The following is a 25,905-nucleotide window of genomic DNA, read 5'->3' on the forward strand; positions in this document are numbered from 1 at the left end:
TGTGCTTTAGCAGTATCCGTTCTTCATTTGCAAAATGAAAAGATCAGATTAACACTTTGAGCAGACAAGTGACAAAGAGAAGTAGAAAATTTATTGCAGTATTTGTTCCACCGAAAGGGTATGAATCCCCTTTCCTCTTATTACTAGGGTGACCTAATACAACAAAATCTACATTTACAAAATATCCTCCTGCAATAGGCCACATATACTGCATGCGTAGTTCGAAATAGAATAAATTATATTCAGAGGACTCTGCCATTGTACAGCATGGACAAATAAAAGTGAACAAAAATAAAAATTCTTATTTTTTTCTTTTTTCTTCTTTTTCCTTCAAATATCTAAAAGCTAAAAGGAAAAAAAACCATCAGGGTGCTAGTAGTATAATAAACTCCAAAAACACTTTAATAAGAACATCAAAAAGACTAATTTCCAACATTCACTTAAGGTTTTATTCTTTTTTTACAGCTTTTTTGTCTTCAGAGATATAAACATTTTAGTTTTTTGTCGTGTTAAACTATGATACAGTGGGAGTAGAAATGAGCGACTAGAATCTGCTGCACAACAGCGAAGGAGCTCCCACAACAATGTTGACAAAACATTTCCCTCCAGGTCTCTTTTCTGATAGCCTTTTTAAGGGATAATTTGGGTGAATTATTCCTTTAATGCCTTCTGGATTCTATCCTCTGCACTTGTACACAAACAAAACATGAGCAGTCCCTCTAATATAATAAGTCTTATGTTTTGTGTCATTTTCATTTTTGCAAGAATAACTCATGTAAAAGTATGTAGTGTCAAATATTCTTGCTCTCTTGTGTTTTCTTACAAAAATGAGGAAGGAGAGGAGGAGGGTAGGAATCCAGTGAAGTTTGGCTGTGTCGTCGGAGGTGGCAGGTTGAGGAGGAGGAGTAGGAGCAGGAAAGAGGAAGATTTTTGATAAAGTAGAAATGGAGCAGGGGGACCAAAAAAATAAACAAAAAAAAAAAAATGAAAGAAAAAAAACAAAACAAAAAAACACCACACGGGAGCCATTAGCTAGCCCCTCCTTCCCGCGCTGCATACAGTGAGCGTAAAGTCTGTACTACTTTGTTGCTCAGTTTGTGGTTGCTGGTCAAGGCAATCTTCTTGTAAATGATGTCCGACTCCTTAATAGTGTCCACCCAAGGCACCAGTTTGCGGCCATCGCGTTTCTTGGCCTCTGCCCAGGGCCCCGAGTAGGAGCCGGCCATCCAGTGGATGCTGTATCCGTTGGAGGTCTTCTGGATGACTCGAGCTATTTGCGGCCGGTCCTTGTATTTGGGGCAGCACAGGGCGATAACATCCATAGCCTCCACTACCTCACTCATACGGCCGGGGTCCGAGGAGTCACCTGCTCGCCTTGACCTTCGCGAGGACTGCAGAGAAGACAGAGTGGGAAAAAAAAGGTTGCACTATTTTCCTCAAACATTTTAATGCTCTTTTGTAAATACTGTTCGCATATCTATCCATCTCACCCCTGGGGTCCTTTCGTCGCAATCACTGTCATCATCATCCGTCTCTGGTCCTGCCTGATTGCGCGGACTGGGTCCTGACAAGGGGCCGGAGCCTCCCAGTAGGGCGTTTATGGCTTTGTTTCTGATGTTAGCACTGGCAGACGCTTCTCCCTCCTCATCCTCCTCGTCTGGATCCAGATGTTCCATCAGAACCTTGAACTGTGTGGAGTGAAAAGACAAGAAACTAACTTTGAGACACAAGTTTCAACAGTTAAATGTCAACCTCTCACCAAATGTGACAGAATAGAGTTGGGTAACTCTTATAATCCAATGGCTATTCAATGATTTGAAGGCCAAAACCCTTTGAGCAGACGAAGGCACACATATCCCACAGATGCCATAAAAATAAAAGGTCACGTTCACAATAGTAAACAAGTGAAGTCTGCCACTAGATCTGTATAAAGCTGCTGTGCTCTTGCAGTTGAGTATCTGCTCTTTACATGGGTGAGAGTCGGATTCAATTTGCACCAAGTCAAAGGTTATTTGTAAGACTAGTGGAGGTAGATAGGTAGGGGTGATGACTGTGTATTTAAACGCTGAGTAACTCACTAACTGGTAGGAGGAAAAATCACTTGATACTTGGTATTTGGTGATGTACATACAACACTGGCAAGTGACCCAATTCTGATCCAGCTTCATTACTTACATCTAGGTACTGTCTGACTATTCGCCTCTTGATATCGTTCGTCAGTGTGGCGTGAGCCATGTTGTTGGAGATGAAGTCGATGGTTTGTCGTGGGTGGAAGTGAACGTTGTTTTTTCTGTTCACCGCCTTGTCGTACACCTTGGCTGACTCCGTTGGAGAGTACTTCTGAATTTTGCTGTTGAAAAACAACAAGTTTGAGTTTAAGAGCCACAGAATCTCCAATATGACTGAAGGTCTTTACTCAAACTAATTCACACTTGAACATGTAGACGTGTTTATTTACCTGTCAGAGAATCCATACTGGTTCTTCAGATGCTGTTTGAGCACCAGAAGCAACAGGATGCCCTGAACAGCATTAGCAAAGTCCAAGAGACCCATGGGATTGTCTGGAAGGAGCCTCATTACTTTTTCCGCATCCTCCAAATCCAAGTCTTCCAGATCAGACTCTGACTCGGAGCTGTCTGCAACAGGTTTTCTGGCCTTTTTAGGCCGCCGTACCACTTCGTCATCATTGTCGTCGTCACTGTTGCTGTTTTCGTCGTTGCTCCTCGGAGAGTCGCAGTTCATCTTTTCCTCTTCATCCTCCCCATCTGACGTGTTCTTCCACTCCTTCTTTACCTTCTTCTCCTTACGCCTCGGCTCCTTTAGCAGAAGCTGCACAGGAGAAATGGACAAGAAAATAATTAGTTACTACTTATTGTGCTTTTCAAGATCTTTTCAACCCTAATGAAGAGACATTTACCCCCAATACGAATTTTACATGCCGGTTACATTAAAATATCTGATACCTCTTTGAAGGTTTGCAACAAGTTGCTGCCAGAAACAGACAAGGTGATGTCTATGTGGTGCATGATGAAGAGAGGCTCCTCCTGGCTCTGGTATGGGAAACAGGCAAGGTTGTCAGCGATGAACAGCAGCATGTTTACTTCCGTCTTCTGCAGAAAGAAAGAAAGGAAGGAGGGGAAGAGGTGGTGCAGAGTCAGTGCCATAAAGTCAGTAAAATAATGGGATAATAATGGGTTCCAACACATTTCTCAATAAAAAGGTACTGCTTTGAAATCAGTGGTATTGTTTGTATCCCTAAGAGTCATATAAAACACTTTTTATTACACTTCCACTGGCAAATGCACAAAAAAATCATTAAGCAGATGTTCGCTTGGCATGGAGCTAATGAGGGAATTTCACGTTACACTGAGTGGTGCCAAGACTTGTTAAGATGAGTGCAGGTTTACTCACAGAACTGTCATCGAAGAGGTTCAACAGCGAGATGAGGAAAGCCCTCCGGTGTTGCCGGTTCCCCCGGATCATAGTGAAGAGGTGGGAACAGAGTGCTGAGTGGGTCTCGTCCTGTCTGAAACCTCTTATGATGGTCCTACGAGATTGCGATGGACCTTCGATGGACTGCTGCAAATTGTACGACATCTTCATCCCAGCGACGGCCTTCATCTGTGAAAGAATATGTCAAAAGAGAAGTGTTTAGCATTTCAGACAACTGTTGAGACAGCTGCTGCCATGGGAACCTGCCAAATAAATAATGAGACTAAAATTCATGCAGTGTTTTCTTCTACAGAAATCTACAATGTGAACAAGAGAAAATAATTATGTAGAATTGTGGTATACACACAGATCTCAGTTACTTTATTACATATTAAAATCATATAAACACAACGGTCATCTTGGTCATTTTTCATCACGGGTGTTAAGTCATTGCTGGATGATAAAGTTGAGAAATCCATTCTCTAGGTGCAAATGGCTTAACTAGCTTATTAAACATGCAATTATTCTGAAGCTTAACAACAGTAAACACCAACTCACATGGATGAATCCTGTGTACTTCTTGTCAATCTCCACCAGCTGCTGGTCAGCTTTGTTCCTCATGCTGGGCTCTGGGTCTGTTCCCATTGCAATGAGGTAGGGTACACACTGCACAGATGGGACAAAAAGAAAAGATCACTTAAGTGTGTTTATATTACAAACTACAGTACTGCACTATACACTAAAACACTTTCAAAAACGGACTTGTAGTGGTTGTTGAGTATATGATGACTGATATACTGATATACGGCCTAAGTCTATGAGTCCAATGCTGTGTTAAAAATGTGTTACTGAAGTATTTCTCGTGTCTTACCTGTACAGGATGGATGAGACCCTGGTTGAGTGTCAGAGCTATGACGTTGAGAGCAAAGTGCCGTACACTGGACTGGGTGTGAAAGAATGCCTCCAACACCTGCTTTAGGTAAAGCTGCATGATGGAGCTGCTCATCCCTGAAGAGATGTCTCCCATCTCCTTCAGATCCTCCTGTTTGGACAGTTTCTTCCCTGCAAAGGATGCAAAATATGACGCGTTAATCACCCATTTTATTACTGACACTATCACTCGGTGTTGTGGAAGGTGTCAGCAACAAAATCTGGGTGCCACTAGAGGATGTAACAGGACGACAGCTTTACTAACATTCTCTGTCTGCTTCCTGCATCCGCGTGTCCTCCTCCTGAAGGTACGTCTGGAGGTTTTTGAGGATCTGGATTTTGAGGTTGATGGAAGAGGCGCTGTCAGCCAGGATGCCGTTGTACAAGGACTTCACCTCCGGCATAAACATCTGGCTCGGATGCATGATCACAAGGAAGCCTAAACAATAAAAAGCAAGCACGTAAGAAGAACGAGTAAGGAATGCAGTCTCCGTCTACATCATCTCCACCAGCTAGAGCAAGAAAATCTGTATCAGCTTCTCTGGTCTTACTATTGGTGACCTGATGCTGAAAGTCGTTGACTGACCCATGCTGTCAATCTTCTGACATTTCTGCTCATAATATATAGGTGAGCTTTCAATGTCAAACCTGATATAATAAAACATATTAAAAACAATGGGCTTGCCTAAGCCAATGATGGCTTTGGTCTTGACTTCTTCGTCCTCGTGTTTGGTGAAGTATAGCAGCAGCTCGAGAACTTTCTCCTTGATAACAACCTGTACACAACACACACACAAAGTTGTGAGACAACGTCCATTCAATTGTTTTTAGAGTAACAATAAAAAGGAGGTAGAGCATTGGCTTCGTTTTTCAAAGATTAAATATCAACTGCAACCCTACCTTGTTGGTGCCCTTGAACTCCTCCAGATCAAAATCAAAATGTCGGGCCAGGGCTCCCACAGTGAAGAGCGATCGCAGCAGGAAAGGCTTGTTTGCTACCAACGTCGTGCTGTTAGGATCCTCGTGATGCTGAATCTTCAGCTTGTTAAGTGCATCTTAAAAAAAGAGAATAAAGAATTTTATGTTGTGTTACATTTGCAGCTATCATGTTTCTCCTAAAAAACATAAAAATACACTACATTTATCGACCTGCTTGGAAAGTTGAAATAAAAGTTTCTTGGAAAGTTTGAAAGGTGACATTTCAATGCTCAACAGTAGAAAAACAAGTTACTAAATGTATATCTCACTATAGAATCTGTTGAAGCAAGCCCAGACAAACTTGTAGTTGTGCGTGACTTTGTTCACAACAGCTCCAAGACAGCTCACACAGTGCTGGACCACCTGGAGACAGGAAGGAGGATCTTATCATCTGTCTAACAACACTGATCACACTTCACATTTCACAAAGCATATCTGCTTCTACGGTGGTGCACACTATTTAAGTTTAAGTGCCACGCACAGTCATGCCATATTTGATGATGAGCTTCATGAGGTCTTCTTCGATGGTGGCGAGGAACGTTTCACTGGGGTGCTCCATCAGAGGTACCACGAGCTCCAAGATCTTTGCCACATTGCAGATGACCATGAAATCATTGGCAGTCTGCAAAGGAAACAACAGAATAGTAATTACTGAAGAAGCTCAGATAGATCAGGTGCCAACAATGACTCAATTAATGTCAGACAAAATCATTACGAGAACGTTAAAACAAATTAGCACTCTGTGTTCTCGCTACTCAATCCAATCTGTGGATCAGACAGTGAATTCTCATCTCATGGATCATTAATGATTCAATAATGGTGTTTTTTCTTCATAATTATGCAATGACCAAATTAATTTAGTAAAAAAACAAACAAAAGAACCCCAACAACTTACGTTACACTTTGTGGTCAGGTAGGGTTGCATGGTCATGGCATGTTTGACCATTAGTTGGGCCCTGATCTTGCTGAACAAGTACAAGGTGGTGATGCATGCCACTAGCCGCTGGGAGTTCACACCTTTGTTCTCTACAGAGAGGGTAAAATGTTACAGTTAAGTGCTGTACTATGTTTTAATCCTTCACCATACTATAAAAGGACTCAAGTAGAAAGTAGAGACAATGATTTAAAGCCTGCATACCTGCAAGAGACTCCTCGTATTTGAGGATGTGCTCGACCAGATTGTCAACTAGCTGAACACAGGCCTTTTTGGCTGGCTTATACGATGCATCCTCTTCAGACTTGAGAAGCTAGAGCAGGAGTGAAAAAGTTTTATTGATATATTCCCCACCAGAATAGGCCCCAGCATTAAATCATATACTTACATTCTGAAGAAGTTGCTCAAACCAGTCATAGCCGGTGTCTCGACACGCTGCAACCTACAGAGGTACAGGCGGAGGGTTGATCAGAGACTTTGATGATTCGAGATTTGTACAACAACAAACTGGTAAGAGAGTTTAACCTACCACATCAGTGATGTTGAGGATTTTTCTGGTCATGGTCTCTTTGTCGTGGGCTGGAGTTGGAGTAAACCATAACTTCTGGAATGTCTCATTCACCAATTTCTATAGAGAATACAAGTTTGTGTGTTTTAGTGTGGATCTACACTTCATACAAATCTGTCAAACTCAAAGTTTATGTGATGAATATGATGCAATACAGAGAGAATGGAAGTCGCATCTCAAAACAAATAAAATTGTGAGGAGACAAAAGGGGCAGCTGATCCGTACCTTGATACCTTCCTCATCATTGACCCTGCGGATCATCCTCACGCACATCTCAGTAATCTTACTGAAGGTTGGCTGCTCCAGACAGATGTCTCTGAGGATCTTGATCACCCGTTTTCTTACGCTGATACCAGTGTCCTGTAGATCAAAACAAAAAGGCTTTACAATGTTCTCCATGCAGCACATCAAGGTTTTTATTTACAAAAGAAACGGCTGCATAGGGTGCAATGACACTTCTCTGCCAATAGGTGGCAGTATGAGACTGTAATGAAGAGTGAACTTCTCATGAACCCTCCTGAACATTTCCATGACAACAGGCACAACAATTTCAATGTGTTCATTTCTCAGATGCTGAGCACAAAGCATGTGTGTTGGACTGCATTTTAACATCCATAACTTATATTACCACGGCCATCACAATGATCTGTGTTCATTCGAGACTGATTGCTGCTATTAAACTGTCTCCTTATTTAATTTAATTATTTTGATCATGTCAACGCTAACTCGACACATTCAAAAAAAAAATCAACCATTTAAAGCAACTTTACTTCAAACTTTACTTCAAACCCCTGCAGCGCTTTTCCATGTGAACTTGGGGACACAGGTGCACGCAACAGCAGCTCAATTTCCACAGTAGCTTTTAATGTGAACAGTTTACAAAGAATGGGGGTTAAAGGGTTTTAAAGTGTAAAACTCTGAAAACATATAAAGGTGACAATGGCAAATGCTGAACAATGAGCGGGCCACAATTCAAAAGATGCCTCACCAAAAAGCTTTTCAGAGACGTCAAGTGGTTTTGGACCGTGACAATCACTAGTCAGTGCTCAGTATGGTCAAGATCACAACACAATAGTGGAGTGCGAGGACAATTTCAACGCATTCACACACTGGTCAGAAGCGGCGGGGTATGTAAACAATATGAGACAATGAGCCCGACATGCATACAACTGTGCGCTGAACTGACACATGAATAAATCAACATTGTGATGACACAGCATAGTGTAATTCCACTGCACACGAGGCTCATCCATTGATGTACAGTTCGTATGGGAATTGTAAGACCTCACAACACAATGAGTGCCAACAGGGCAACTTACCAGTATCCTCTCTATGAGCATGTCATAGTACTGCTCAGTGAGCTGAGGTCTGCTGAGCACAAATCTGCCCAGCAGCTCTACAGCCGCCTCTCTCACACTGGTGGAGTTGTCCATCAACCGACCATGGACGCCACGCTGCATGTCAGACTGCAGAGGTGGACGAGAAAGTGTCAGTGGAAGGCACGGGGGATAAAAAGGACTACAAGAAAAAAAATGTCTTTGCAAACACAGATCTTAACGTACCCTTGCCAGTATGCTGGGGTCCACAGCCACAACCTCAGACAAACATTTCATGGCTTTAGTCCTTACAGCGATGGCGCTTTCCCCAAGGACTCGCAAGATCTATTAAAAAGAACAAATACATCAGGATATGATTACAAAAAACATAGTTTTTTTTCCAATTCAACTTTTTAAAAACAAAAGCTAACCTGATATCAAAGCATCACCAACTTTTTCAATTATTTTATGTTATTTTAAAAAGGACAAAGATACTTAAGGAAACAATATTCAAATCTTACCTGTGTTAAATAAATATCAAAGCTCTGGGCGAACGGCCTCATGGAGGCCAAATAACGCACGATCAGACAGGAGTCCTCATAGTCCACAGTGTCAGAGTTCATTCTGGAGAGAGGGACCAAAAAAGAAGAGTAAGTCATTGGATCATACAGTCACACACCTGGCAGTGAGGCTGTAACTGACCGGTTTGAAGACTTTAAACAGAGAAATCATGAATGGAGGGAATAATCAAATCACTTTTTAAGAGCGACATGGAGTACATCCTTACTTCAGTGTGGCAAAATGAGCCGGCGTGGTCTTGATGATGGTGCGCAGGAACTTCTTGCGTTTCTCGGCACGCTGCATAATCTCGCCGGTGGTCTCGATCTCCTTGGCGTGTTGCGGTCCGTCCGATGAGTCCTCATCTTTCGGATTCTGGTTCCGCATGGACTTCTCGGCCTCTGTGGTGGCGTCCCGGAACCACTGAGCAACGTAGAACTTTCTAGCAAACTAAAGACAAAAACAAAGTCTCAGTATCAGATTTAGCTGATTCAAAGAATCTAATTATCTCTTTAGACGAAGAAATCAATGAAACATCTTCATTAAGACATAGAAAGTGACAGCATAAGACTATATTAATACGTGTGTTCTCAGTGTTAGTGACTGCATTGTTGAGTAACTTGAGCAGAATACAGCTACAATTATGGTTGATCATTTTAGTAAATCTTTCTGCCTTTATGTTTCCTATAGCAAGGTGCTTTCTTGTGGCTTAATAGCCGCTTTAAACTAAAAGCCAACATGTGATCAGAACATGCACATAGATTTCAGACCTAAAGCTCAGACAGTGTTTGATGTCACCACTTGCACAGTCAGTCTAACTGTAAACCCACCACCAGTGAGGCATCTGTTTCAGCATTATCTTCCAAGTAGTCCAGTAGAGCCTTCTGCAGCTGCTGGGTCTCATCAGTACCTGGAGACTATATAACGAGACAGAAAGCTCACAAAATATGCCACATATGCCAATCAACACAAAATAAAAACTAAAAATGCAACACACACGATCTGCTTGTTTTTTTTGTCACAGTTGAGGTCATCAAACGTGAAGGTATTTTACCTGTTGTAGGATACGATCAATGGATCTCTGGTCCATCTTGCTGGTGACTGCGTCCTTCCTCAGACGGGCAGCCACTGTGCCCAGGTAGTCTAGAGATGCAACTCTCAGTGCCATCTCTGTCTGCTTATTACTGAACTGGTGTACCTGATGGAAGCAGAGCAGACAGAGAGGTGTTAGCAAGAGACACACTGTTGTGACACAGTATGAATACTAGTTATTCTCTTGATGGCAAACCTCTGAACAAGTACAAAAATAGCTTCACAGAAATGTCTTGAGGATCACCAATATCGTTCAAAATAATGAGCTGCAACCTTTTAAGTTCACGTCTCAGTCCTCTGCTATTAATCTGGATCATCTGTCCCTGGAAATCTTGAAAAAAAAAATCTGAATCTGAATCTGAATCTGCGGCCTGAAGAAAAGAGTTGTACTAACCAGTAGTCTACCAAGCAGACTGAGCAGAAGCTCTGCAGCTGGCCACTCTGGTTTGTTGACTGTTGAAAGCAGGTCCTGGACAAAGTTCTCAAACAATGGCCGGTAATCTTCTTCTCCCTGCTTACTGCCACATCTGAGGGAGGAGAAAGACAAAGAACGTGGCAGAGGAGTACAAGGGTTAAAAATGGGGACAAAGTGAGAGAGGATTAATGGAAGCGATCGTGAATGAAGCAACCAGAAAATTAACCAAAAAAGTCTAACAAGTCGGCAGTGCTCGTCTACTTGACGGGCTTAGCTTAATGTTTCATCCATAAATTATTTGAATCTCATGTATTACCAGTATTCACATGGGAAACCTGCACACCTCAACAATGGTGATTTGATTTTTGATATGTATTTCTGCTGACAACAGAGGGCATAACAAAAAATTGGCAGTAATGCACAAGCCAGGTCTAAGAAAAAAAAAGTAGTTCTTCTTCGTTACTGGTTTCAACTGTACATGCTGCTAAATGCTTAATGTGACGGTACAACTTCAGTACAATGAAACTGTAGTTACTTTTTGAGGAAGACTGAGAGGAAGTTTTGTGCTGTTCTCATTGCCGTCTCATATGAGTTGGTTATCAACACATCTTGATCCACCTAAAAAAGGAAGAGAAAAAAAAAACCTTGTGAGGAAGTCTGAATGTTTGCATTTGAATAAATGATATATTTGCCTGCTTGTGTTTTGGTTTTTGTGCGTTCACTTGCTCTCCTACCTTGTCGCACTCCTCGAAAGTGTCCTTGTCATTGGGGAGATGGACCACGCACTGGATCAGCTGCAGCACCAGAGCCGTCACCATTTGGATGTACATCGGCTCTCCATCCTTGTCTGAGCTGTTCAGCCTGAGGACACACGAGGTCAGGTTACAAGGTAAGTTACGATTATGGGTAACATCCAGGAAAATAATGGACTTTTGTGTTAGGGAACACACTCTTACAATGGGAAATCTTCATGTCTACTGTTGTGTAGCTACATTGATGGCTGGACAATAATCAGGCTTCTCATTTGATGCCTTATCCTCGTAATTCAATTTGAATGCTTATAAAACAAATTACCTGAAATTCCTGAGGGAGCGTTTGCTGGTGGGCAGTCTGGCCAAAGATGTAAAGATCTCCTCCAAGATCAGCTGCCGATGCTTCTCATAACGTGAGAACACCTGGAGATGGGAAGAAGTCAGGTGGTTAATCTCTCAGCAAAAACACACACAAGGATAAAACACCAGTGAATGTACACAAAAGTCAGAAGGAAGTGCCTAAAGTAGTATACCAGATAAAGTGAGAGAGAAAAACAGAGACTTACTGCTGTAACTAGTTTAATGGCACACAGCTGCAGCTCACTGACATTCTCCACAAAGAATGGGGTGATTCCCATGGAGGAAACCTGGGGAAAAAAGGGAATGGCATGAATCATCAACGTGTTCGCAGAGCAATTTTTGCGATGATAAATTACAGTTTAACCACTGCAAGTACTTTTTTGTTTTTACCTGGAGGATGGTGGTGTCTGTGAGTAGTTGAATCTCTAGGAGCTCGGAGATGTTGCTGACAATGTCGCACACTTTGTTGTACAACATGATGATCACGCGTTGCTTGTGTGTGGAACATTTTGCGCGCTTTGCTTTTGAGCTCAACAGGCCACCTGGACACACAAGATAAATCAAGTTAAAAAATCTTTTGCTTATGATCATGAACCACGACGTCACATTCTAAGAAACATATTCCCTTTTCTGATTTTGAAAAAGAGAAACGAATCACAATGTTGCTCAATGTTGAGCAAGCTGTTAAGGAGTTAAACTCCTTAAAGAATACCTACGCAGAGTCCACAAAGTCAGTAAAAGAGAAAAATGTATTTTCAAGTGATAACCCTGTAATTTCCAAAACATCACAGATCAATTGCAGGCCAAGGCTCATTTACACATAAAATAATTCAATGACATGAAGCGCTTTCTTTATCCTCACCTCCATGTGGGTCCACCCTGTAGACTGGGTCGTACTGTGGATACAGTGTGTTCTGAAGATGAAACTTGGTATATTGTAGCACCCGCTCTATGACGTCTTCTATATAGACAGCCTTCGGCATGTGCGTCGAGGTCATGATGTTAAGAGCTGTCAGACAGGCGTCTGCTGACTTTGTGACTCGCTCCATTATCAGATCTCTCCAGAGTTTCTCCTCATCTTCAGCATCGTGGTCCTGAGGTCAGAAAAGAAATGAATAAAATAAATACAGTAATAAAGCACTGGCTAGAGGAGAAATGTTTCTATTTGTTCTCAAAAATCTTTTGTAGCACTTGAACAATTCATTTCCTACTTTTGCTTCCAGTGAGAGTTTCTTTTGATTTTTATTCATGAACACTGTTTGGATTTCTGCTGTACAGCATCAGCAATAATCATGTTAGTTAAATACAGCTGCAAGTGTTTTTTTTTTCCTATACAGAAAGAGGAAGGACGATGGCTCACATGGTTCATCAGGGTGGAGAGCTTGGCTCCATCTTGGATATTCTTTTCCAGTATGTTCAGCAGCTTCACCAGCTTGTCTGATGGGATCTACAACAACAGAGAAGCATTATTTAGACCTGGATCTAAACACATCCTTGACCAGTCCAACTAAAGGATTTATTAAAATACTATACAGTACCCTGCTGGAGATGCCCATGGCCTTAATCTTGGCGGACTCGCTGCCCAGCTCGTTCAACTGGTGTTTACCAAGCAACAATTCCTGAGGTATCTCATCATCATCCGCTGTTGGAAAACATAAAACAAAATTACATAAATGCATAATAAAATACAGTGAGATCTGCTGGGTTTTGATTTTCAAAATGGACCACAGTGGTAGCCTGAAAGCCAATCAGCACTGATATTTACCCATGGTAGTGAAATCCACATCCTCCAGATTCTCCAGTATGTTGTCGATGCTCGCCAAGAACCTCTTGAACGTGGAAGAGTCCATCAGCTCCTCTTGGGTCAGCTTGGGTTCATATGCTTTCCGTTTCTTCTGCTTTTCCTTCATCTTCATTTTTCTGGCAACTGATTCAGAGACATTTAAATTTAATTATTTTTTGTGGTTTGGTTTGATTTCTTTGTTTGTGCCAGATAGAAAACACTGTCATTATTTTAAGAAACGGTCTCTGTTTTCAAGGTTTTAATTTATGACATTAACCTGGCACTGACAAGTAACATTTCGGTGATTTTTCTTTAAGTTCTTCTAGTCTATGATATCATGTCGGTTATCCATTTATTTTCCTGTATATGCACATAAGAACATTATTCCCCAGTCTAATGTGACGTTAGATTTAACTGTGAATAAAGGAACTTCTATCACTGTCACACACATTTTAAAAAGGAGACTGACCTTCACTCATGCTGGGTGGCGGTGAATCTTCCTCGGAGGAGTCTCTGTAGCGGCTCCCTGAGCCTCGTCGGCTGTCCCGGTTCCCGCTTTTCCGATGTTCTCCTGAGCCACGGCGCTCCCTTTCTTCAAAGTCCCAGGCCCTGTCTTTGTCTCGACGCTGACGTTTCCTTGCAGCTGTATTAGACATCAAATTAGACATCAAGAAAATCAGGTCCTAAAGTCTAAAAAACAAACAAACTGTTGCACAAGAATAACCCTTCACAGCAGTAAACTGATATTCAGATGAATGGAATAATTTGACTCACACTCTCCATTTGCATCAAAGTCTTCATCCGAGCTGACTTCAGCATATTTGGGCTTCTCATTTACAGTGCTTCGTTTCCTCTTGTTCATCTTTACCCTTTCACACAGGGGCATGGTTGACTCAATCTCTGCCAGCAGCTCTGGAGGCAGCTCCTTCAAAACTGCCGGGTCCATACCGCCTGGTAATTTGACAGTAACATTTTCAGGTTATTCAGAAAAAGATAATTCACTTTTTATTTTGAATGCGTGGGGAAACGATACAGAGGAAGAAATGTTGTGAAATGACTTTCTAGTTCTTACTTTTGCCAGACTTTCCTGAGGAGATCCTGTTTTTTCCAGACTTGCTGTGCCGGATGATCCTCTGGATCTGGTCAACAGAGAGCTTTTTCAGAAGCACTACAGGTTTAGGCCTCTTCTCAAAGTCCTTCACCAAACCCAGCCTCTCCAGTTTAACCTTCGGTTGGCCCCACACTTGACTTTCAGTTGACCCGCTGCCATCCTTATCGCGTTTGATCTGGGGAAAAAACAAAAACAGAAAAAGGAGTCAGCAAAGCCCTCCGACTATGAAGTTCAAACTTCAATAAAATTCACACACAAAGTTTTGGACAGAAAAAACACAAACAGAAAAGAAAAAAAAATCATATAAAATGTAAACAATGATCAAACTGATTGACATAAGATTAGTGAATTTGATGTTAGTTTCCAGTATTGTTCTGATTACAAAGACTTAAAGGAATACTCCACCGTTTTCCTGACATTACGTCAATGTCTTAAATTGTAAAAGTACTTGTGATTGCCAACACTGCCATGTCAGTACACAGGAAGCCACAAGGGGTGACAGGCCAAAACTTGAGGACACACCACAGTCTATGTCCAAGTGCACAGCTAACATTATGTACATCACACAGACAGAAACTGTGCCTACATTTGACGAGTTACAAGGCTAAGCTAGGTGCCTCGTAAAAACGCTAAAGACTGACGAGCAGTGCAGAATAGACTGGCATCTCGCTGGTCAGTGCAGGGCTGAGTGAGTGTTTCTGCTTTGAATTTAATTATTCCTAGCTGGCTTGGGAAAAAATAATTAGTAAAGAGCGCCTGATTGACCAGCAAGCAAACATTGGCAAAGGTATTTTTACTTTATAACAAAAACAATTCAATCCATCAAGTCGTCACCTTAGCACTAATCATAAGCACACTGCTCTGGATTTAAATCCCTTTCAATTATACGTTGGAAATCGCACATTTATCAATACAATTTCCCATAATGTGATTCAATTCAATCAATTCCAGCACTGGGAAATCACAACGCCTTAGCCAACAGCAAACACATCCTCACACTACAATGTTTAATCAGAACATTGCTTAGTCCTGCAGCGTGGAGTTCTCGTAACAAAAGGCGAAGATAGGAAAGCTTAATGCGGTTCCCTTTCATTGTATCAGTCCGATGCTAGTAGCCTCATTAACAATCAGCTGGAGCTACTTGCCAGGACGACTCTTGAGCATTACTACTGCGACGTCAAGTAAATAGCACCCGAACTTTTCAGGTAAGTTTTCAGTAGATGTGCCATTCATTGCGGGTACGCTGTGTAGGTGATTGTCTAGCAACTCTGAGTGCGAGACTGACGGTGTAATGTCATTTGCTTGGGTGCTAAATATGGCTACCATACAGTAGCTGCTAGCGCAACAGCTGCTACCATGTTTTAAGTATTAGCTCAGCACACTTTACTGTGTGTAAAGCGGCATGTAACTGGAACTGTGCCATGGCATGTGGCTGGTGGTTGCAGATTTTGTATGAACTAAGAGAGAGTTGTATGAGCCTGAGAGAGAGTTCGCTATTATGGATCCAAATTTTCCTGACAGTGAGTGCTTTCAGTAAACATTACGCCACATGTTACTGAAGTAGTACCAGCAGTAGAGCATTTCTTTAAGCTACTAGCTTTTGATTACACACAGGACTAAAAACCGAAAAATAAATATTAAAATAAATAAAACCAAACACTTGTTTCTACTTTTAACAGATGGTTAGGTGTGTTAATGTGTTAACAGAATTTTAAGACCAATCCCAGAAAAACAAAAAAAAAAAAAGATTACAAATGGGAAAACAAACAAGAGTGAGCAGTGGTGTGATTTGTTTTTGTGAGATTGCAGGCAGTGACAGTTGAATGATTGGTAGGTGGGTAGATATTTGGTTTGGGTCGGCCCAGATCACCTTAGGGATCTGGAAGTTCTTCAGTGCGCCACTATGGCCTCCCAGGAGATGAGCAGGGAAAGAATCTGGAAGTTTAGCACCAGAAGCAGATGAGGCCGGTTTGGAACCATCTTGCCTATTGCTGCTCCGGCCAGGCTCTCCAGTGGAAGAAGCCCGGTAGCCAGACCTATCTCGGTCACTTCGGCAGCGAGAGTCAGGGGAACGTCGGTCTCGACCACCAGTCTCGCTCCGATGCCTCCTATCTCTGTCAGACTCTCTGTCCCTGTCTCGTCCATGTTCCCCTCGGTTTGATGACTTTGGCATGTCTCCCCGTCTGTCCGAGGACTTGTCATCGTGTCGGTGCTTTGACGACTCCCGACCCTCTCTCCTGCTGTCATGCTTATCGACCCTGTTCTTGATGACTTCCGGTCGACCATCAGGTTTCAACCGCAAAGCCGTGTCAGAACCCTCCACTGCAGCTTGCCCACTAGCTGGTTCTTCAGGCCAGCGTTGGGCCTCAAGGGCTGGAATAGGGGCAGCCAGACAGGGGTCGAGCTGGCCATCAGCTCGGCCAGCCTGCTGGAGGTCGATGCTCACCATGAGGGGAGGGCGGCTGGCACCGTTCCCAGCTGCGGTGGCCTCTTGCGGGGTCAGTTTGCCAGCATTGCCCCCTCCTGTTGATCCACTGCCTGGGGCACCTGTCGGGCCACCTGGTCCCCCTGCGCCTGGCTCCAGGGGAAAAGAGTCCTGTTTTCTCTTCTTCAGAGGCTTATCTGTATAGAGAGAGACATGAAGATGAAACAACATACTCAGAAAACCTCTCGAGTCTTACATTTCCTGAAATTTTATGAGTTTTTATAGACACATGCTACACACCTTTATCTTGCACCTCCTTGGAGCACTTCTCGCTAGCTGCCTCTCGTTCTATCCTTTCAATTTCAGCAAGAGCATCCAGCTCTGCCTCATCGTAAGGCGAACTGGGAGGCTGCAAACCACTGGCACCACCGGCTTGCTGGGAGATCAGCCGGGCTCCTAGATTTTGCTGGAGAACAGGCACCTGCTGAAAGCCCAGTTCTGCCTCCATGTTGTCAGAGTTCTGGTCCATGCCTTGCACAACCTCACCTAAAATATAAATAAAAAACACTTTACTTTTCCTGTACTCCAGGGGTTCTGACTGACAAGTTTTTAGATGTAAGCGCTGCATACCTTTTTTTAGGGTAGTGAAAGGGATTATTAACAACAACAACAATAACAACAACAACAACAAAAAGGGGGGGGGGGTCCAGCTAAGACAGAGTAGACCCAAGCACTTACCTGGGGTATCGGACTCATTTGACTTGACCCTCGACAGCTTGAGGGTGAGTTTCGTAGAGTCCTTGTTTGGAGAGCTTACAATGTCGTACATATCTTTCTCCTCTTTTACCGCCGGGGTTTTCTTCCTTTGCTGTAGCTGCTGTTTCTGGTCAGGTCCTCCTTCCCTCGGTGAGGGTGCATAGGGAGGTGGTGACTGCAGAATCAGCGGGGGACGAGAGCCCGCTATGAGGAAGCAACACCAAATATAGAAAGAGGTTATCCCTCAAAGGTATGAAAAATGAAACTAAACCAGACGCAGCACTGTGATGACAACAGACTGTTGTGTCTACGAGAGGTTTTCTATTCTAATAACGAGCAATACTATATAGGACAATGGCAACTATGGCTGCAAAGAAAATCACTGTGGCCTTCTATCGCTGTTCAGGGATAATGACCTCAAACTATTCTGTTGCTGTCAAATTCAGATTATGAATACTATGGAGCTGGAAGCTGCTCTTCCCTAAATGAAAAAAAAAGGGTAGGCTGGGTCGGTGTATTGTAGTGCCTCCCTTCCTCTTTCAGTGTCCTTACGTTTGGGCGTTCCTTCACTCCCTGCTGGAGAGCAGCCGGACTGTGGAGATCTCAGAGGGAAAGAAGGATTCCTCATGGCGGAGTCACCATCCTGGACAATGTACAAACAAGACAGACAGTCAGAAGCTTTACTTTCAACCAAACATTTGCCCCCCCAAAACAACCATAACACAGTCAATCAATCAATGTATGTCTAGTTGTTACTAATTAATTACTAAATGCAGTGTGCGAGCCGGGTTCTTCTCCATTATGGTTAAACAGCTAACATGGAGACAGATGTGACATAGATGCTTTCCTACAATTAACTATAATTTTGATTTAATTTTATAGCAACCACTGCAACCAAACCGGCTTACTATGTGCACATTATTCAGCATGTCTTGTGCATTTATAAAAGCATTTCCCCCGAGTATCATTCTTTCTGCTGAGCATCCTATCGTATCGAGAGAAGAAAAAAAAAAAAAGATTACACCTCAAGACCAGTGTCCATTAACAGTGTTAATTACCACAAAACTATGTGGCTGGACAGGTTTTATTCAGAAATCCCTGTACCCAGTTGGTTAATATTACATAACAACACCTAAAAACTTAAGAATGACTTCCCTTCCCTTCAGCCTTAGGCACTTTGTAAAAGCCTGTGCTTGTATTCTTTCTAAATCTGTTTGTGCAGTCTATTCAACAACACATATTTATCATTTTAGCATTGTTTTTCATGTTTTTTCCCATCTGAACACTCAGTGGTAAATGCTGACTGTTGCCTATCTGTATCATGGCTGTGGTACATTCATGGCTCACATTACAAATCTTTCAAACTTTGTGCAAAGAAGTTGTTTTAAAAGACCATTTTTCCTCACTGTAACTTTGTTATTCATTCATAATTTTTTGCCATGTTTCATTCTCAGACTCAGTCATACCTCATTGCTCAGTCGGTGTACAATATTCAGGTAGTCCTCAGTGCCGTGTCTGTCTGAGTGGTGGTTGGCAGCATTACCCATCTGCCCCGATACTTTGCCCTCATGGATATTTCGAATCCCACCAGGAACCATCGGACTGGTCACAGACACTGCCAGACAAAAGATTAAGATGATCCATTGGTGAAGTGATTATAACACTGTTGATTGTGACAGAGAAAAAAAACATGCTCTCTTATAGATCAGGGACATATTTTTGGTTGAACTGCTTAAATGGTGGTGAGAAGTTAAATGAGACTTAGCGACATGTAAAGTGAATCACTAAAGTTTCTGCCACTGCACAGGTCAGTTATTTTGGCTGCCACCTATTCTCTTCTTTGGGAAGCAGATATTTGTAAATCACATGACTGCAACAAACCTGTTCCTCCTGTTACTGATCAGATATTTTAACCAGTGAACTGGGAGGGATACTTTCATGCACCAGAGGAGGCACTCCAAAGCAAAGCAAAGCATCAACATTTCAACTTGTACGAGCTATAATTATTGCGTCTTCTGTCCATGTTTGGAGGGCATGATTTTTTTCCTAGCTCAAAATCTTGCCCATTACATAAATCCACAACAAACTAACAAAAAGTTATCAAACATTAGCATTTGCTGCTCTGCAATTTCTTCTTAGATATTTGCCAACACATACAACAATGGAGGTAAGCCAATATTGACAGATAATATCGACCTTACTGAACGCTGTGAGAAAGTTATGAAATAGTCACACTGGCCGACTAAATCTAATTATTTAAAATTAAACGTCTTTAATTCATTTGAACGTATTTTATCATGTCCTTACTTAAACAGATTGATATTGTTTACTTTCCGGTTCTGATGTATGGAGCAGCATGTGGCTTCAAAAAAACAAAAAGAGTGTGGCAACAGAAGGTAGGAAGTGTTGTATTCATATAAACAGCTGCCTAATTAAGAAGGGACAGAATTTTGTCCATTAAACTTAAACATAGAAATCTATGAAATCATATCAAAGCACAGGTCCCGTCAAACAGGCGCCTTCATAGACTTTTACAATAAGACGATAAGGAAACTTTACAATACACCAACAAAGCCTGAACTTTTAAAGTAAGCTTCGCTCTAATTGTCTAATGATATGTTGCTAGCATGTTAACCGCACAATGAAAAATATGCATTGTGTGCATCAGCAACAACACACACACACACACACACACACACACACACACAAAAACAAGGAAGCACTAAACCATATTTCAACTCATGCACACACACACACACCTTGTTGTATCTGTTGGTGTTGGTTATAGCTGGGTGGTTGTTGGTGGGGATACGGCTGTATGTAACCAGTGGCAGGGCTCTGCGGAGTGTAAGGGCTCGGTACTGGACTGTTCTGCTGGCCCATATACCGACTACTGGAACCAGTCTGGGGCGACACAAACCGGCTGGACAAAGTGGAATAGGGTGAGAACAGGGAGAACGGACGTGAGCAAGCAAGACGAGAGAAGTTGCAGGATTAAGAGTAGATTAAATAACATTGTATAACTGAAATACAATATCTTTGTATTATTTTTCCAATGAGTCTATAATACGATAAATACACACATATAGCAAATCCATGAAACTAGATAATATTGTGATACAAATGATGCATATAAATTAAAAACAGGAGACTCTATTTTCAGCTCAGTTTTGGCTCACCTTGGTGGATTGGGAGAAATTGCCGCCGGCTGGAAATTTGCCGACTGGGCAGGGCTATGCATGGAATTTTGGGTGATCTTGTACGGCGGTACCATTGCCTGCTGCATGACATCTGTTCAGACACACACACAAAAAAACAGTATTCGTTTACGAATGTCAACGCGACGCACGTCTTTACGCATGTATGTTTTCATGCCATAATGTGCGACAGGTATGCATCTCCGTACTTTTCTCCCTGAAGATGCCAGGGTTCCTGGCCAGCATGGTCTGCAGTAGCACTGGAGCATCTCCCTCTGGCTCATCGCTACCCAGGTTGTCCTTCAGCTCTCTGAAAACACACACAAAGAAGAGAACATTATTTTAAAAAATGAGAACAGGATAAAAAAGGTAGCACACTGACACACACGTGGAAATGCACAATATTAAATCATGTTTAAAATCTGCACGTAGATGAACCCAAACGTGTATTGACATGTAATGAAATATACATATAATTAATTTACTAATAAGTTGTACAGCGTAGGAATCAGGATTGGGAGATTGGACAGTTTTGCAAATCTACACAAGTAGTTATAGCTTTAATATCTTTGGTTTTATTAATCATGTATGGATTAATATGACAATACAATAGAAATAACTTAGCAGTTACCAAGCTTTTTATTTGGAGCAGCGTGTTGAACACAGTGACATAAACACAAAGATCATACAGGAGAGCTAAACAGGGAATAGAGTCTTAATAATACTGATCGACAAAGAGCAATAAAGCATACACCAACAATGACAATGGTTAAAAATCTACAGAGTATATAGTACTTGTAAGAAATTGATGGTTTAGAATAGTGGACTAATAGCACTAATAGCACTTCATTTAATTGTCTGCCCTCAAACAAAAGTGACAAAATTAGACACAGAGTTAACAGCTCTTCACTTTTCAATATGTCGTACTTGCATCTAATTTGCCTGCAGGTAAAGCTTTAACATTTATTCTCAGCTGTAAAGTCTTCTGTGTCTTTATCTCATTAAAAATGAATCTTTTTATATTTCAATTAGTGGAAAAAAAAAGCAACATCTGAATTTGCATAAGTCAAGAATGGCATTGTGTTTTTACTGATCATATTTAAAGCAGAGTTATGTCGGACCTCAAGCTCCAACACTGACAGCCACCTATTCTCAGGTAAATGCGCTGCCTTGTACAGGGTCTGACTCTCTGTTATGGATCAAGACACAATTTTGTCAGATATACAGTTTCACCTAAACACTCACATGTGCTCTGTGGAGACCTGGTTGAGGCCATGGGCTAGCTGGGAGGCCAAATTCTCGTCCCGACAGCCCAGTAGGCAGGTAACTTCCTCCGCGATCCTCCCATTATATAGGAGGCTCTTAGTGGTGGTGGCCGGGAGAGGGGAAGGGAGGGGTAGCTGGTTCAACACTGAGACGAGAGAGAGAGAGATCAGAAGGTAAAGAAATAAAGATGAGACATGAGAAACAAGCGTGACAGGACAAGTGATTGTAGAGAAGTACAGAACAGAGGACAAGGCAAGAGACACAATGTGCAATCATAATTTCAAACTTACATCTGTTCAGACAAAATCTTTCAGCATTGAATTAAACAGCGGAAAAGAAAAACAGGACAAACACTGTGACGGTGTGCTTGGAACGACGGCATGTGTCACTCACAGTCTGTGAGGCTAGCGATCCCAGCAAGAGTGGTGATGGGAACATGAGGCATATCCCCATTCATGCTGAAGGTGAGGGTGGGGGAGTGTGTTGATACACAGGTAGATCAGGGGGTCGATGGACGACACCCGTCCTCACATCTCCTGACACCTGCGGGAGACCAAGATTAGTCAGGAACAGTTTTCAACAACGAAACACAGCATGAGTGTCAGAAAGCTGAAATGAGTAAGATTTGAGTAAGAGGTAGAGAAAAAATGGGATAAACAAATGAATAAAAATGATAAAACAATTGATATTATTCAGGCATGGTAATCAAATGTACAGTGGATGAAGAAGCTGATGCTGACATTGTTTCGTGAGGGGGAAATGGTGCCTGTCGCATCTCTACATCACGAATGAACGTCTCTTATTAGATGTTGTCAGTCTAAAGAAACTGCCATGTTCTTTTCTGTATATATTTAAGCATGACATCAAATATAATATCTACCTATGTTACTGACACTTGAAGAGGAATCCTCTGTGCACTCTGCTTGGTATGCAGGGACATAGCTTATAGCGATACACAGCAATATCATGCTCTTACTCGAGTAATGTTCAACACAATCAAACGCACAGAGGATGGTACGATTAGAGAAGATTGGTTGCTAACTGTTAGGCGCTCCTCACGCTATGTTATTACACTGGTACAAGCTGCACGCAGCAACAAATGGACAGTCATCTTTAAATGCTGGTGATTTTTTGATGCACCTTGTAGAGTAAGCCACAGTTCAGCCACAGTATATGGACCGGTGCATAACATGAGTCATTTGAGTGTCATGTCAGATTACTTAAGACTTCCCTAAAAGCAGGTGCAAACTTCTTCATCAGGGCAGCTACCAGAAACAATTAACGCAGGGGAAATATATTTTACAACACATGGAAACACAATATTAACAGTATTTCATTTAAATGTTTGGCTTATTTGTTTAAACAAACACACATACTGCATACATTCTTTGAATAATAAATACAGCTTCAGTGATAATATATTCCAGTAAACAGGCCTGGACTTTGTGGTAATACAGTGTTCTCACCAGTTCTTGACTGACTGGATTTCTCTTATATACACATAATATCACCAGCCCTGTAAAACTGAATAAGTAGTCAAACTTGTGTAAATCTTTGCCCATTCCCTTTCACAGGGCTCTTCGCTCACAGCTTAGTATGATAGATCTAGACAAACTGGGCCCCTCCGTAGCGCTTAATTTGTCTTAAATCCCTCCGCTTGTTAGGTGTCCTTGACCTCTCAAGCAAGACAGTACAGGAAGTCAAGCTTCCAGCCAGCTGCGCCCTTTCTGAATATCTATACGCAGCCCACACTTCAGGGAGAAACCTGACTGCTACAATAAGCCAAAGGAAGGTCAGAAACAGTGCTCTTGTTGTCCACACCTTACAACATTATGATGAACTTGTTTGCATATTACAGACATCAAAATGAAAAGACACAGATCACATGCACGAGCCAGAATCCCTATAAATGTGTCATTAACATCCTCTGTGGACTCCGTTATTAATAATAGTATAGACAAGTCGGTGAAATGACAAATGACTCATGCCGTTATAGTGATACCTTTTTGAAGAATTCTGTGCAGTCTCGGGTGGACTCACTGACATTTCAGATAAAAAGTCCTACTCCTTATATCTGTTGAAAGAGAACATGGCCCTGCATCAGACTGAGCACAGAAAAAACTGCATTTTATTCCTTCGTGGAGAAGAAGTTATGTCTGCAAGACTTAAAACTAAAACATCAACAGTGATAGGCAATGCAATTACTACTGCACGGTCATCAGAACACAGCCACATGCAGCACTGTTGTTTACCTTATGTAAAGTCCGTTATGACTTTTTTTTAAAAAAAGGAAATGCAATATTTGTGCAGCAACTTCTGCTGGATGCTGATGCCATGCAAATCTCTCTCTCTCTCTCTCTGAACACAACGATGCAAGCCGATCTTTGAGGTCGAATGAGAAAATGACGTGAAACAGATTCGTGTTTTGGATCAACAGATGGGATTTAGGTTGTAAACACTACATTAGCTTGGCCGTAACGTTAGCATGCTCGGTCTGCGGTGCTCTTCCTCTGTAAACGCAGGGGCTTGGCTGACAGCTGTGAGACTGACAGGCAGGAGGCAGCACAAAGGAACAGATGCACTGTGATGGTGGCGGCAGTAGTGGGGGGCTGCATCCTCCAGTAGCAAAACAGCCGCCGTACGCTTTCTCTGCACACACACACACGGCTAACTACCGAAAAGCAAAGCAAACTGCATGTGTTGTGAGCAAAAAGCAGGAAAAATAACCACTAACCTGCTTAGCAAAAACTCTGAGAGTAAAAGTAACTAACAGCTAAAGGCGACGTAGCGTGTGCTCAGTCAAAACATTTCAAAACAGGGGTAGCAAACCCTCCAAAAAAACACCATTTATCTCTTTCTGCCAGAGAGAGAGAGAGAGAGCTGCAGCTACAACTGAAAGCACGCAAGCGTTAAAGGAGTCAAACAACACAAAATAACCACAATTTACCCTAACGTGTGGTTTAGCGTTAGCATCAATTTAACTGTTGCAAAAAAAAAAAAAAAAAGCTGCAGCCCCGCGAAACAAAAACCCGAAACAACGCTAAACGTTACGCCGCTAAAAAAAGAAGTCGAGCTAACCGCCAAAGCTGCCGTTACTGTTCCAACTGACGCCAACGGCTAACAACATTACTGTAACGGCTGCTAACAACAATAGTCGTTGTTTTAAAAAAAAACAAAAAAACAGCGAGCTAGTTGTGCTAACTGTTGTTGTGGGTTAGCTTCTAATGTTCAAATGAGAAAAAAAATTCAAATAATACGGGTTAATTAAGGGTTAATTACTTAATGTTAAGTCAAATTAAGTGGGGGGTGCGGTGTGGTTAAAGTAGTGAGTATGTTTTAAAAAAAAAAAGAAAAGGCAACGGTCAACGGCACGGGCACTAATTCCGTGGCAACGGCCCAATCCTCGGGCTCGACAGATGACATCCAGTTTGAGGCCGTGCGCCTTCGCTGGAGCAAAAACACACCTAAGCTAGCTCGGGCTGGCTAGTTCTCGCTAGCTTCCGTTACCCTCCCGGTCAACGATTAACGACGCCGTAGGTGGTCCCGCGGCACAGCGTTTTATTCGCGTTACTGTTCAGTAAGCGCGATTTGAAAAAGAAAAAAAAAAGAAAAAAAAGTTTGGTTTTGTAAAGATAGATGGGTGCTTATATTTACCTTCGGATGTTGCGTTCAAAAAGGGAGGGGAATGTTTTAGCTTGGTTTGTGTCCGTGTCCGTATCTCTAGCTCCCCCTTTCTTCTCTCTCGCAGCTCCTCCAGAAGGAACTCGACTGGCTCTGCCAGCTAGCTGCCGAGCTAGCTTCGCTTTAGCTATCAACAATAATCCGGGTCGGGCTGATTCGTTCTTCTTCCGTCACTCGAGGGTGAATGTTTCGGCGTACGTTCATGGGGAAACATTCGCTCTTCGGAGTTTCAGTCGGTCCGCGCCGACGTAAACAATGAGTGCAGCCAATTTCGACAGTAAATGAGAAATATGACGATTGTTGCGATCATCGAGAGGCTCTCCTCTCGTAGAACAAAATGCCGACCGGAAG

The 25,905-nt window shown here is 42.2% G+C and overlaps 1 protein-coding gene across 5 annotated transcripts; it reads right to left on the minus strand.

Moving 5' to 3' along the window:
- Positions 1-426: 426 nt before the first annotated feature.
- nipbla (NIPBL cohesin loading factor a) lies at positions 427-25,905 on the minus strand. 5 transcript variants are annotated; one of them, XM_027278446.1, is made up of 50 exons: positions 24,336-24,788; positions 24,126-24,255; positions 23,876-23,947; positions 22,267-22,416; positions 21,853-22,018; positions 20,817-20,917; positions 20,590-20,701; positions 20,170-20,333; positions 18,877-19,025; positions 17,963-18,053; positions 17,393-17,614; positions 16,955-17,200; positions 16,100-16,851; positions 14,191-14,404; positions 13,893-14,069; positions 13,588-13,761; positions 13,101-13,262; positions 12,874-12,977; positions 12,696-12,782; positions 12,198-12,429; positions 11,726-11,877; positions 11,542-11,622; positions 11,298-11,398; positions 10,958-11,084; positions 10,759-10,841; positions 10,203-10,335; positions 9,771-9,914; positions 9,547-9,633; positions 8,946-9,166; positions 8,680-8,782; positions 8,405-8,503; positions 8,162-8,308; positions 7,068-7,202; positions 6,804-6,902; positions 6,663-6,716; positions 6,479-6,587; positions 6,236-6,366; positions 5,822-5,962; positions 5,610-5,703; positions 5,263-5,417; positions 5,048-5,138; positions 4,628-4,801; positions 4,304-4,494; positions 3,991-4,098; positions 3,412-3,621; positions 2,964-3,110; positions 2,459-2,829; positions 2,176-2,350; positions 1,491-1,688; positions 1,029-1,391 (listed from the first exon to the last, which is right to left on the minus strand). In XM_027278446.1, exons 4-50 carry the CDS (start codon positions 22,328-22,330, stop codon positions 1,029-1,031), a joined length of 7,641 nt encoding a protein of 2,546 aa, XP_027134247.1. In that variant the 5' UTR covers positions 22,331-22,416; positions 23,876-23,947; positions 24,126-24,255; positions 24,336-24,788. The 5 variants fall into 5 exon arrangements, with proteins under 5 accessions (XP_010730780.2, XP_027134247.1, XP_010730782.2 ...); XM_010732478.3 differs by lacking the exons at positions 24,126-24,255; positions 24,336-24,788 and adding an exon at positions 25,528-25,905 and having other exon boundaries at positions 427-1,391; XM_010732480.3 differs by lacking the exons at positions 24,126-24,255; positions 24,336-24,788 and adding an exon at positions 25,528-25,903 and having other exon boundaries at positions 16,676-16,851.

Source organism: Larimichthys crocea, chromosome III, assembly GCF_000972845.2.
Source record: "Larimichthys crocea isolate SSNF chromosome III, L_crocea_2.0, whole genome shotgun sequence".
Classification (NCBI taxonomy): Eukaryota; Metazoa; Chordata; class Actinopteri; family Sciaenidae; genus Larimichthys; species Larimichthys crocea.